A 15,026-nucleotide genomic window follows, 5' to 3' on the forward strand; every position below is an offset into this window, starting at 1 on the left:
CAGTCTATAATGTGTGTCAATGATTTTCTACACATACACACAATTTAAGAAGCAGAATATGACTATGCATCTCTACCCTTATTAGTAGTATTGGAGTTGCATTGATTTAGGGATGCACTACAAAAATAATTTGGATATATCAGTAGAAGGAAAGGAATTAAAGTTTGATTGTGTTTGAACACAGAAGTAAAATAGTAGAGTAGAATCACACATTTATTTTTAGCACACTTGTACAATATAGTGTTTAATGGAACAAGGCCAACAAAAAAGTTAATTCATGACTTGATTTTAAAATAATAATAATAATAATAATTCCATTGGTTCAAGAACATTCATAATGAGATAAATATATATTGCCCTCTGACAGATGTATACATTATGTAATAATCCTCACTTGGAAGGATAACTTGGTGGTTGCCTATGGTGAGTATGAATTGCTTCCAGGCAGCCATTGAAGAAGACTGTGTCAGTTGGAAGAGAATTGCTCTTTTCTTTTGGACTGGCAAAATATGCCACAAATGTCTGACACATAGGTGGATGTGGGCAGGTGTGCTAGTAATTGTTGCAGACCTATTGAGTGGTAAACAGCATTTCTGCATCAATGTGAACTGTACTTGGTACCATCAAGTTTTATCCCAAGTTCTAAGCCATGGGTTGCCAACCATTTTGGTCCTGTGAGAGCATTAGACTTTTGAAAGTGCAATAATTCCCTCTGGTTGCTTGTTTTCCCTCGTCATTTTCCCCCTTCCCCTCTCAAACAGGCAGAGAGAATGTGTTGACACACACAGACCTCTTTTCCAAGGTATATAGATTCTAGTTGGATCCAGTATAATTTAAACATAACCTCTTGAGTTCACATAATTCTGCATGTGGTCCTCTAAGAGCACCTGCAAATTAAAACTTAGAGTAGACCACACAGTAAAATCCACAAATCTAATGTTTCCAGCACCACAAAAATATTGACTGAAGGCACTGATTCTCATGGATCCCCCCCCCCCTTTAGATAGGATGATCAGAAAGCCCACCAACATATCACGTCTATGGACACAGAGAACACCTATGATTTGATGATAGTTCTGAAGACATCCTTTTAAAAAATCGTGGTAGCATTGACTAAATGCAAAATCCATGGCAAAACTGTGATTTGATATCAGTTTTTGGGTGGTGGTGGTGGTGAGAAATAAAAAAGAAACAATTTCAAGAGGAACCCTTTTTACTGGATTCAGCTTATGTGAATATGCACATTCTGTCTCCTGACTCCTGTGGAACCCTACTTCCTCTCTCCTGTCCACTCTGTTTTTCTCTCCCACCCCAGTCAAACTGCTTTTGTTCAGCTGTTGAAAGCAAATAGAGCTGAAAGAGGAAGCAGGAAAGAACATCATCTTCCTTCAGCTTCCTTCTTAAGCTCTATGAACATTTAACATTGGAAACAAAGCTAACCACCTCAAGAAGAATGAGACAGTGAGCCATGGTGTATATATGCAGAAGCTTCATGGGCACCAGGGGATGTCTTCATGGGCACCATTGCCTGTGTTTGTACTGTGCATAATCATTTCCCCTGTATTTTACAGCCGGAAATACTGAAAATTATATGTCACTGATAATAAATTATGGTAAAATAAAGTTTGTACTCAAGGCAGTTCTTTTTGTTATAATTATTTATTAAATTTGGATTAACACCCTTCATCTGAAGATCACATGGCAACATAAAAATACCAACAGCATATATAAGTAATGGTCATTGAATAGCATGGTACTCTGTGCACAGTGTCAAAGAGTCAGCATACATATCCTGTATGTATACTAGTCCACATACATATCCTGATCTCCTTCATATAGAAGCAAACCAAATTATGTTTCTAGAAAACAGACTTCAGCTATCTGCTGTGTCTTATAGTCATGTGCAGTCTTCTAAAGTTTGCATTACTATTTTGCACATTTCTTTTTGGACAATTCTTAATAAGATAAATACATAAGAAGTGCCTGCTGTCCAGCCAAAGGCGCATCTAGTCCATCATCCTGTTCTCAAAGTGGGCAACTAGATGCAGGTAGGAAACCTTCTGCATGAAAAACCTGAGCACAAGATCTCTCTCCCCTCCACTTCCCAGCAACTGATATTCAGGAGCATTACTGCCTCCAACTGTGGAGGCAGAACATAGCCATCATAGCTAGTAGCCATTGGTAGCCTTTTCTTCCATGAATTTGTCCAGTTCTCTTTTAAAGCCATCCAAGTCAGTAGCCATCACTGTCTCTTGTGGGAGCAAACTCCATAGTTTAACTATGCACTGTGTGAATAAGTGTCCTGTATCTTCCAGCAGTCAGTTTCACTGGATGTCCACAAGTTCTACTGTTATGAGAGAGAAAACCTTTCTGTATGCATAATTTTATGAACTTCAGTCATGTCACCTCTTACTTGCATTTTCTCTAAACTAAAAAGCACCAAACACTGCAATCTTTCTTTGTAGGGGAGTTTCTCCATTCCCTTGATAATTTTGGTTGTCCTTTTCTGAACCTTTTCCAACTCTACCATTTTTGAGGTGAGGTTACCAGAACTGTATATAGTATTCCAAGTGTGGTTGCACCATAGATTTGCATAGTGGCATTATCACACCAGCAGTTTTGCTTTCAGTACTTTTCCTAATGACCTATAGTTTGGAAGTTAGATTTTTCTCAGCTGCCATGCACTAGGTTGGTATTTTCATTAAGCTTTGTATTATGACCCCAAGGTTTCATTCTTGGTCAATCACATCCAGTTCAGACTCCATGAGCTTACATATGAAGTATTATTTTACTCCAACATGCATCACTTTTCTTTTATTTATGTTGAATTCTGTTTGCCATTTTTGCTACTCATCCAGTCAATCCGGAGAAGTCCTTTTGGAGCTCTTCTCAATCTCCCTTTAGAAACAAAAACAAAACAAAAACAACCCTGAACAGTTTAGTGTCAACAGCAAACTTGGCCCCCTCATTACTCACTACTAATTCTAGATTGTTCAGGAATTATAGAAAGTCAGGTGATTACCCATGCTCTCTTCCTTTAAACGTAGTGTTGCTTGCAAAATTAATTGGTAAAAAATGAGTAAATTAGTTACGTTTTCTTTATATAAAAAATGCTGATGTGCATTGCTTTATACAGTTTTTGCATAATTGTGCATTTTAATTTTTAAGCTACTAGCTTTTGAAAAAAAAGCTTTCAACAGATGGGGTGATGGTATTTTTCAGTTACGGAAAGATATAATATAAGTCCTAATTTTGAGAATGGGATCAAGGTGTTTTGTAAGGCAAACATGTTATAAACTGGAATAGAAGTACTAGTCAGAACTATTCATTTTTTCTATTGTTTCTTTCTGATGAAAAACTTGAATAACAGATTAGAAAGGAAACTAGAATATACATGCAGATGATACTGTTTCTTATATAGCAACATATGATATCTTTAGAGGAAATAGTTACAGATAATTTCAACATGCTTGCAGTGGGGAACTGTTTTCCCACAGGCCTATTTAGCACCCTAAGCTCTTTTGAGAGTTGGGACAAGATATAAATTTAATAAAAAATAGAATAAAATAATTAGGTCCACCAGGCCTCTCCATGTGATCCGCAAGTCCACTTTATCCAATGTATGGCCCCAGGTGTAGGATAATGGTTTACTCTGAAAGTAGCGTTTGTAAGCACTGCCAGTCAGTTGTTTCTCCGCCTGCAGAATTTGATGTCAGGCTGTGCAGGCAAACAAAAATGGGTCACATAATGTCAAGCTGACACCAGGTGCATGACCAGTGACTGACCCTGGCCGCTTGTTGAATTTGGCCCATGGGGTTGGGGGAACTAAGGATCCAGCTAGTTGGTTGGATTTTGTTCCCCACCCTTGCAATTTGGTTTTAGTTTGTACAGTCATATCAAAAAAGGAATGCATTACTGATGCCACTTTTTTCTTTATCTCCAATTCCAGCTACAACAAGTAATACATGGCTGAGTTTCTTTGGCAGATGCTTGAATTTTGTTTGAGTTACATACATGTAGGATTTTTAAAAAATCATTTTTTTCTTTTCTAACCTTTAAGGGATTCGGGTGGCGCTGTGGGTTAAACCACAGAGCCTAGGACTTGCCGATCAGAAGGTCGGTGGTTCGAATCCCCGCGATGGGGTGAGCTCCCGTTGCTTGGTCCCTGCTCTTGCCAACCTAGCAGTTCGAAAGCACGTCAAAATACAAGTAGATAAATAGGTAACGTAAATGGCGGGAAGGTAAATGGTGTTTCCGTGTGCTGCTCTGGTTTGCCAGAAGCGGCTTAGTCATGCTGGCCACATGACCCAGAAGCTGTATGCCGGCTCCCTCGGCCAATAAAGTGAGATGAGCGCCGCAACCCGAGAGTTGGCCACGACTGGACCTAATGGTCAGGGGTCCCTTTACCTTTACCTTTATCTAGGTCAATCTGTATTGTATTCCAATCTAATTAATGAATTGTGTTAAATCATGACTACCTATGGAGTAAGGGGAGTGAACTGGTGACTGTCTAGATAGTAGTTCTTATACATTTTTTCCTGGGCCACACTTTCAGAATAAAAATTTACTCGCGTCTTATCTTATTGATAAGAAATACATTGGAAAACAAAAATAAACAAATCCTAAAAGTACTTGATTTATAACATAGAACACAATTACTTTATAATATGATCATGGGACATCTAGATAGCATAAAACAATGCACCTACATAAGAACATTAACAATTCCCAAAATATAATTATAAACAAGTTTCTTTGATTGTTCTTGAATCTTCCAGCCACACTTGCTATCTTCTCCAGTCACATCAGTGTGGCATGCCACACCCTTCAAGAACTACTGCGCTAGTTGTTAGTGGACTCCCAACTCTCAGCATCACAAACTAGCATAGCAAATGTTCAGGGATGATGAGGGTTACCGTCTAGCATCTCCTGGAGGGTCACAGGTTCTCTGCCCCTGCTCTAGAGCAAGACTTCTTTCGGGGGGGAACCTATACTCCCCCCTCCTTTGGATATAGAATTTGAATGAGAGATTGTGATAGATTTGCTACCACCAATGTGCTGTGACAACTCAAAAATAATAAAATTAAGTTAATTTTTGACATGGTATGTAATAGTTTACACTTGTACCATTTTTGTTTAAAATGTTTCTCAGAGAGCTGTTCTCTGAAGTCTCTTCCCTATTGTAGAGGAGGATTCTAGGACTTAATAGCTCTTTCAGATTCATCCCAAATATTAACAGTAAAGCATGCCTAAAAATATGGGGCGAATTTTGAGTACAGTCTCTCCCCACATATGCTTATAGAGAGCTCTTCTCATGGGGCCTTATGGAGCCTGCTGTCCTTTCTCCATATTCTCTGTTGCACATGCATCACAGCATACTGGTGATTACTAGGAACAGGAAGTCTTAGCATTTCAAGTAATGGACAATGTGCTGTGTTGTTTGTGTGCCCATGGGGGCATGATGAGGTGGTGGTGATTTTTTCTGATTCTGCAGTTATGGTTATTTTATTACCTATACATTCATTCAAATAGATAAAGAATATTCAGTATGCATGTAGTTGGAATCCTTACAGAATCCAGTCATGTATGTCTTCTCATAAATTTTGGAGGATTTTTTTTACACTAAGTTAGAATAGGATCTGGTTTAGCACATGTGGATTGCGAATTTCTTGCCACCTTTACAATTAGACCTGATTAGTCTTGGGGTCTCTGTCTTGCACTGAGACTGTCTCTCTTATATAGACTTCTTAGAGATGCTGAAAGAAAGTTAACTGCAACTTTGAAACTTGGCAATTTCATTTGTTATTAGTAATGATAATTATGTTTTAATTTTATGAAATAATTCCGTTTTAGAAATGGAAATTGTTCTGTGGGAAAATATAGTACACTCCATTCTCAATTTAACATGTGTTTTACATGTTCAAACTCAACTTTACACTGTTGAAAGATGGCTGGTTGAAATAAGATACATGGAAGGCAGAGAGTTTTCCCAGTGCAGAAGGTGCTTTGAAGCTCTTAGGTTGGCTTACTGGGCTCTGGGAGGCTTTTGCAAGATCTTAGATGGCCCTGTGAAATCTTGCGAGAGCCTCCCAGAGCCTGGTAAGCAAGAGCTTCAAAGATCTGTGCCTTGCTTGGGTGGGGTAAAATCTGTTCAGTGTGTCAGCTTCAGAAGGTAAGATTGCTCACATAGGGTCAGTTCCAATGGATTGTTTTGACTATATGCAATTTCGGCTTTACACACTATCCCTGGAACTAACTCCTATGTAAGATATGACTGACCTGTAGTGGGAAATTTTCCATTACTCATAATTTCCCATCCTACTGCAGAATGCTAGTACACTCCTTTTAAGTTGCACATTGCCTCTAAGTAGAAGCTAAATTTTCTAGAGTGTTGATGAGTGACTGTTTACTTCTTTTATCTAGGAAACATAATACTCATAAAAGTCAAACCCCATTTAATTTTGCAACTTAAGTGTTGGCACTGAATTTAGTATTACTTTCAGTTTTTCTCCCAGAAGTGTGGGTTAGAGTGCTGATAAAAACAGGCCTGTAGGATGCACAAGTTTTAGAATTCTTCATTTGGTATGATTACTTTGGGAAATGCACCTATTTTTTATTGCAGGATATGGAGAGAAGGAACTTGAGTAACTACCTTTGTTGGGTAGTTACTACTGTGGTCCTGAAACAAATATTAGCTTTGGGACCCTCATGCAGTTAAGTGTGCTAAGAAGGGAGCAGTTTGTGTAGGTTAAGCTGGGAACATAAGAGTAGGCAGCTGCTGCTCGCTTACTCTTCCTCCTAAGCCTCCACGCAGATCAGCACTGTTGGCTGAACATTGCCGCCTCGGGTTGGAAAGGAACATGTGCCCTGCCACTTGTTCCTGTTCAACACCAATCAAGGCTCTGTTTCTATGTCTACCCTCTGGTTTTGGGGGAGCAGGCACAGAGAATAGTTGCTGCCTCTTAACCCCCTTGGTCCAAGAACTCCCAAATTGAGTGGTTAAAGTGGCATTCAGTGGTTCTACCAGCTGTTTTACTAGGAGCAGCATGCTGAAGGAAGTAGCAGATGGTATGGTGCTGCTGCTTGGGTGCTCCTAAGATACCTGCATGGAGCTTTCACTGGTTGTCACTCACATGTGATTCTTCTTTGAAGAAGCCCCCATCCCTGGCTAACCATTTCTTAAGGGGCACATTTTTGTTCTGATTCTGATTTAGTGACTGTATCTCCTGAGGGTTTTGATGTAATAGTTCTGCATTTAATCTGTCATTCATTGATTACCTATAAGAGATTTAGCATGGTTAATTCAGAGTTCTGGTCCTGTTCTTGGAGTCACTGTGTCCATCCCAGCCTGCATCAGTGTTAGGTTTTTATTCGATCTCAACCCAGTTGGAAAAATGCATTGGGACTGGAATACCCCCTTTCCTGGAATTATAGTTATGTATTGAGAGAACATTAAAATAGCAAGGCACTGTATTTCTATGCATGCATACTTGGGAATAAGTCTTACTGGACTCAGAAGAGCTTTTTTCCTGCATGTATAGGTTTATACTGCAAGGGTTATAATAGGAGTCGTTTTGCCAACAATCTTTTGCTGTTCCAAAGATCTGAACTGGACAGTGCCTGCCGGTTTTACTATTAAAGGGTCTTGGAGAATCCAGGCTTGAATGGAGAGTTTAGCACCAAATCTTTCCAGCTGAGGAATGATCAAGAATTTTTAAGAAGAGTTGTGTGTTACTACTGGCTGCACCCTCAATTGTAGTTACTCAAACTGCAATTGGTAGTTTTGAGTTCTTGGTATCTTTTCAAATAGAAATACTGCTTTAGCATATATGTTAACATGTACCAATCCACATGCTGCTTCTAGAGAAATCTGTTTTCCCATGTGCATGTTAGCTTTTCTACTTGTGTTAATATGAGTCATGTAAGTGTAAGTTTTCTCTAAATATTTTAATGAACTCCAGTGTGTGCATTAATTTTACAGAGCAGTTTCCTAGATGAAATTTTGTAGAGTTTTGTAAAGGTGGGTATACTACATTGCTATTTTCCATCAAGCAAAACAACTAAGCTTGCTTCTAGTAAGATACAAACTTTTGCTTGATGGAAAACAGTAAGTTACTTACCAGAAACAAACAAAATAATGTTGTCAAAAATACTCCTATTATTTACAACCCTTGCAGTATCTTATGTTGATCTCTCTTTTTTTGCACAGCAGTATGATGGCTTCAGGCTGTGAAGTGATTTATAAATCTGTAAAACAAGCAAGCAAGCAAGCAAGCAAGCAAACAAACAAACAAACAAACAAACAAACAAACAAAACTTCCTTGCAAAAAGATGGTGCCTGCTGCAATATGGACATTTATTATCTAAAAACAGAAATTGGTTTAGGAATTACATCAGATACCAAAAGCGTTTTCATGCAACAATAGATAGATAGAAACATTCTGTATTATATAGTTTTACATATGTAGAAACATCTCCAGTTTTAATGGTGGTCATGAGATTACAGTACTGGTATCTTGCATCTTCATTCCCATAGTGGCAGTATAATGTTGTTGTTGAAAAATTGTAGCAAGGATATTTTTCATATGTATATACTTAGTGTCAAGTGAGCTACAGTCAGATAGCAATATCTCACTGGTCTGGGAATGGACATTAGTATCTGAATAGACTCGTTCTAGAAGTGTTTAGACCTCATCTACACTATGATATCATCTTTCTAAATAAAACAGAAGTAGAACCATTACAAATAACCTTTATTGTCTAAGAGTTTCAAAGTTATATTAACAATTAAGGTGCAATCCTATGTATGTCTACTCACAAATATATATCATTTAGTTCAGGGGACTTACTCCGAGGTGAGAAAGATTTACCATATTTTTTGCTCTATAAGACTCACTTTTTCCCTCCTAAAAAGTAAGGGGAAATGTTTGTGCATCTTATGGAGTGAATGCAGGCTGCGCAGCTATCCTAGAAGCCAGAACAGCAAGAGGGATTGCTGCTTTCGCTGTGCAGTGATCCCTCTTGTTGTTCTGGCTTCTGAGATTCAGAATATTTTTTTTCTTGTTTTCCTCCTCCAAAAACTAGGTGCGTCTTATGGTCTGGTGCGTCTTATAGAGCGAAAAATACGGTAATCTTAGTGTCTTTTTGGTACACATCATAGTAGGGCATTGAAAATTCACGACGCTTTATATAATTTTTGTATTGTCAAAACTGATAACAAAACTCCATAAAGCAGTTACTAAAAAACAGTTAAAAACTGTTAAAAGCAGTTAAAAATAGCCTATAACTATGCTATATATAAACAACCAGAAGCAAAGCCATAAAATATTATCATAAAATAAATATATATTTTTAAGTGTTCATTGAAGGTGTCTGCCTTATCCCCTGCTTGTTTTGTGGGAAAGAATATTTAATAAATAATTTAAATTAAGTTTCCCTTTTATACTTCACACAATTCTTAAACAAACATACATATTCATTGTTTAATGAATTTTTACAGCTAAATATTCTCTGAACACAGTCAGGGAGAAAGTCTCATCCTTGAAGTGGTTGTAGTTAGTATTGCACTGTTAAACTAACATTTATTTTATTTTAGGAAATTGCATATATGATAGTGCATTCTCTGCTCACCACATTGGAATGCTTATTAGAAGTCAACCACATATAACAAACAGTTTTTATTTCAGAGTTTTTATATATAAAAGGACACTGGCAAAGTACACTAACTTTCAGGCAACAAGGGCTGGTAACTACTGGTAACTACAGGAGCCAGGGTGGAGGTGCAAGATACCCCAAGTCTTCCTTTCCTTGTTATGGCCCACAAGCTTTTGAACATGACCAAGGTAGGAAGGGAAAATGGGCCCCTATTGAGCCCCATGGAAACTCCCCACATGTAGACTCTGCACCACTGGTTGGACTGGCCATATCGGTTATTGAAGAGGCTGAAGAAAGGAAATGTTGATGTAAAATCTAGTAAGCAGAAAGGTGTATCTGTAAATTATATATCTGTATCCATATAATAAAATCAGTCAATGCACACACATGCCCACAAACAAGAAAATAAATATTATACAGACATAGGCAATTTCCTCAACAAGGTTCATCAACAGTTTTTAGAAATGAGAAACTTTTTGACTTACCCACATCCAGGAGTGTGTGTGTGTGTGTGTGTGTGTGTATTTAAAAAAACCCTAAATGAAAACTGATGCATACTGAAAAAGTCCTCCCCATTTTTGTATGTTTGACATGAAGGTAAAGGTCAATGGAATTAAGAAAGCTATACTAAATTCTTGTGCTGTCCTTTCTAGGAGGAGAGACTTCAGCATGCAAACCTTCATCTGTTCGGCTTGCACCGTCATTTTCATTCCATGCTGCTGGCCTTCAGATGGCTGGACAGATGTCCCATTCGCATCAGCAGTACAGCGATCGTCGGCAGCAAAACTTAAATGACCAACAAGTTTCTGCCTTATCATATGCTGACCAGATTCAACAGCCTCTCACCAACCAGGTATGCAACATTTAGGAAATAAATATTTAAGCTGAGATAGTGCTCATGCACATCAGTCTGGAGTTCCAGACCCTCCCGCTAATAGTTCACGTCACTCCCACCTGGCATTTGATGGTAACACATGATTCTAGTATAAAAATATGAGCGGGGAAATCCCTTTTTTCATATCTCACCTCAGCCATTAACTCACTAAAAGTATGCGTAACGTTGCTGATAGCTTAACTATTTCTGTTAATTGTCCTTGGAACTTTGTTTAGTTCTTGTTTAAGGCAAGGAGCTGGGTTAGCTTTAATCATGTAACGTGATGCTGACAATAACTCATGGCTTAGACAGGTTGTAGCAAGTCATACTCCAGGAAGGATTGTGGGGTTTGGAGGGTGGAGGTATGCGAGCGGGGAAGGAAGATTCCATCTCTCTCTTGATTTCTTAACCATGGTCATGTAGCAAATACTACATTTGTACTAAACCTGAGTGGCCTTAGACAAGCCACATGTATGTGCAATAGAGAGATAATTATAATAATCTATAACTTATATAGATAGACCCGTAATATAGATAGGGATGGATCGAGGGGGAGAAAGATGCTAATAGTAAGCAATATATGTGGTGCTTTTTTCTGGGGGGAAGCAGGGGTATGCATACCCCTAAACATTTTGTGAATCTAAGTTTGGCCTCATTGAGGGGCAGTATTTCAATGGAGTAGGAAAATTAGAGTACCCCCAAACATATTTTTTTAAGAAAAAAAGCACTGAATATATATATTGCATTCTGTATTCAGGAATTACAATAATTAGATTTAATTTTTTTTACATGGGATGGAAACTCCAGTCCTGACTTTGCATTCACTGATTTTCTATGTAACTAATACCAGATTCTTTTCCCCACAATCAGTAATCCGCTGTGATTATAGTAGTAGCATGGTGTTCTTTAAAAGTGTAGTGTAGTCCCTAAAATATGTCATGATATTATTCCTGAGGAGCTACTTCATCAACTCAAGAAAAGTCTACCCCAAAATTTACCTTGCCTATTCCTTTGTGGTTCCATCTCTCCATTCCACAAGGTGTTCTTACATCTTCAGGCTTCATTTGGGTACCCAAAGCCAAGTGTTTGTTAAACTAGCCTATCTACAACTGCAAATTACACTTTCTTCATCACCTAGATGATACTTGAAAGTAGAAGATACTTTCAACCCATTTACAGTATGGAATTAAGCAGTTTAAAATATTTGATAATTGGTGTATTCAAGCAAAGGAACCAGGAACAAAGTCCACCAACTAGTAAATTGTTCAGTCTTTCAGCCTACCACTGGCCTCTACTGGTAAGAGTGCATTTAGGATGCATCCTAATTCCATGCTAGTTGACATTTTATTGTTTAACTGTTTAAAATCAAGCCTAAAATACATAGTTCTGAAGATACTACTTCAGAAACAAATTCTCTTCAAATGGTAATAATTTGTTAGACATCATTGCTGCATAAGATTTCCAAAGTATAGTCTCAGTGGATGAGATGCAGTTATGTCTTCCCACTTGTGCAAGAGGAACTTCAATAGTGAAACAGAATTTGTACTTTCTTTCCTCCAGTCCACCCATCCCTAGATCTGCTATGCGGGTTTTCCCAACCCTCTGGAGAATATTTGAGGTGTGTGGGGAGGGGTGGAAATAGAAGGGGAGACCAAGAAAACCCATTGTGCTACTAGACATCTATTCATACAATGTTAGATCTCACCCAGTATTTCTATCTATTATCATTTCTATAGTCTTCATTCTTGAGGCCTTCACATCCTGTTCATAGTTTTCCTAGAACATTTGGCTGGCCTCTGTTGGAATGAGATTGTAGACTAGCTAAAATCTCAATCTGATTTAGTGGGGCTTTTCTTTATATTCTTTTAGTCACTTGTCTCCTGTTTTAAATCTTCATTATAAAATTCTAAATTCCTTGCCTTGGGATTTAAATTAATCTTATCCATAGCATACAGTTTACCTAAAACCCCACTGAAAGTCCTCCTAATTCAGACCAAGTGTCCATCTAGACACTTCCTGTGGCTGCAAGCACACAGGAAGGCATTAACCTTCAACTGTTTCCTTCCACCCCTGACAGGTTGTCTCAGGAACACAATCTCTAAAACTGGAGGTTTCTTTTGGCTGTCATGTCTAACCCATTGACAAACATGTTCTCTGTGGATCTGTTCAGTCTCATTTTAAAGCTTTCTTGGCACATGGCAATTGCTTCATACTGCTGCAGCCGTAAAAATTGCTGATCAGTTTTGTTGGTGTCCCAGAATTTTAGTTGTATTAGAAAGGGAGAAGAATTTCCATCTTGTTCTACATCATGCCCTTCCTCAATTGTCTTTTTTCTAAGTTAAATTACTCCAAACACTTTTCTTTATCCTTCTACCCTTTAATAATTTTGTTGACCTTTTCTGCACCAAATCCAACTCAACGATTATCTCTTTGTGATGGGATTGTCCAAATTACATAGTATTTCAGGTGAGGCCAGACTGTATATTTCCACAAGGGCATTATTTTAGTTTTCTTTTTACTTTAGTCTCTTCCCTAATAACTCCCAGCAGTAAGTTTGCCTTTTATATTGTTGCTTCTCACTGAGGTGACATTTTCCTTGAGCTGCCTGCAGTGTCTGTAAGATCTCTTTCCTAGGTATTCACTACCATTTCAGGCCCCCATCATTGCATATGTGATTTTAGGATGTTTTGTTCCCAAGTGCATCCTTGCACCAAACCTAATTTGCTATTTAGAAAAGTTATTTTGGTTTGCTCTTCACTGTCTTCTTGAGCTTCTGCTATTCTGAATACAGGTGATGACCATTTCACACAGGGCTTCTGTTCCCTCCCTCTCCCCCACGTTGGTGGAGCCCCACCCCCTTCTGAGTCAATAAGGACCTGTATGCTGGCAATCACACATCAATTGGATGCACTTAAAATGGTCACCACCTGTAATTTGAAGTCATCAAAAGTTTAGCCAACTTCTTACCCCAATTTCATGTCATTTTTGAATAAATTAAATAGAACCTATCCCTATTGCTTACCTTCCTATTGTAAAAACTATGTTTACTTCTATGTTCTGCTCCTGTTTTATAACCGTCACTAATTGCTAAGATTGTGCAGGAGATGTTGGTTGTGAACTTTGTCAAAAACTTTTTTGAAATCCATATGTAGAATGTCAGCTACATCCACACATTAGTTCTCTTAAATAATGTGAAACGTTTGGTGATGCACAACTTCCCTTCACAGAAAAAGTCGTAATTCTTCTTCAGTGTGGCTAGTTCTTCTGTATTCATTATACATTTTGGAAAGTGGGCCTGTTTGCTGTGCATTTTGACACCTCTTAAGATACCACAACCATCTTTTGCATGATGGTTCCTGAGATCAAGGACCAGGTTCTTAATTGTGTTTGGATACAATTAAACACCATTTTGAATCAATATATTGGACTGAACCTTTCAAAACTGCACTGATTTTTTTGTCTTATTAGAGTTCCTGAGCAGTACCAGGTATGAGACTATAGTGCCTAATATTCCCAACTAATACAGACTAAGTGGCCTGCAACTTCCTGGCTCCCCTCCAGTACCCCTCCCTTAAAAACAACAACAACACTGTTGTTACATTAATGGGTAGTCAAACTTCCAGTACAGAAGCCAATTCTAGTGACAAATTGCAGATTTGTGTAAGGAAATCAATATACCATCTGGATCTGCTGGCCTGTTAATGTTCAGTTCATTTTCTCTGGAACTTCACCTTTCATCACTTTGATTTGTCTTCTACAGTGCTAAAAAAACCAAAAACACATCACTTCAAGCATGGATATCTTCTGACCAGTATTTTTTGCTGTTAAAAATAATACACAATGAATGCATTGAACTCTTCGGTCTCCCCATCTTCTTTCAATAATCCTTTCAATCTTTGTATTATCTAGTTGTCCAACATCCACTAGACCATCAGTCACAGTTCTGTCAGCATTGTTGCCTTTTGTTTTTAAAGGAGTTGCACTCCTCTTATATTCCAGTCCTATGTGGATGCTGCCAATATGATTACAACTGAAAAGCTTGTAGGATGATTCTTAGGAGTCATTTGGTTTTAAGGTGTCTTAGTGAGCTAGACTATGAAAATTTCTCCCTTTTTCATTTCTTGTTGGAAAACTGTTATCACTCACAAGGAATATGTTAAAACCATTTGACAACTTGTTTTACAGACTTTAGGCTCCATCTGCTGGCCAGAGAGAATTGTAACACATAGATCAGGTTCACAGCTACTGCTAGCAATTATATTTATTTTGCTGTTATAGGGGATTTAAAAACTTGGGAAGATTCACTTAAAATAACAAAATCTCTCCACCCAATATCCCTTGTTTCTGCCACAGCCATTTGCCTCTAATTTTACTCAATCAAATTAAGTTTTCACTTTCCCGCCAGAAGGTATTCACTTTCCTGTTTGCCTGTGTTCTATGTCCAAAACTTTATTTCCACTTCTTTTATCCTAAGTAGCTTTAACACTTGTGAATATCC

General features: G+C 38.1%; 1 protein-coding gene across 4 annotated transcripts in view; it reads left to right on the plus strand.

Moving 5' to 3' along the window:
* The window catches only part of DYRK1A (dual specificity tyrosine phosphorylation regulated kinase 1A), a 111,457-nt gene that overhangs the window by 83,006 nt on the left and 13,425 nt on the right, over positions 1–15,026 (plus strand). For all 4 annotated transcript variants that reach the window (XM_083438688.1, XM_083438689.1, XM_083438687.1 and 1 more), the window contains one exon: positions 10,308–10,507. In XM_083438688.1, coding sequence (XP_083294814.1) covers positions 10,308–10,507 — 200 coding nt within the window. The remainder of the gene's footprint in view (positions 1–10,307; positions 10,508–15,026) is intronic.

This window comes from Podarcis tiliguerta (genome assembly GCF_965153285.1).
Source record: "Podarcis tiliguerta genome assembly, chromosome: 4".
NCBI classification, from domain to species: Eukaryota; Metazoa; Chordata; class Lepidosauria; order Squamata; family Lacertidae; genus Podarcis; species Podarcis tiliguerta.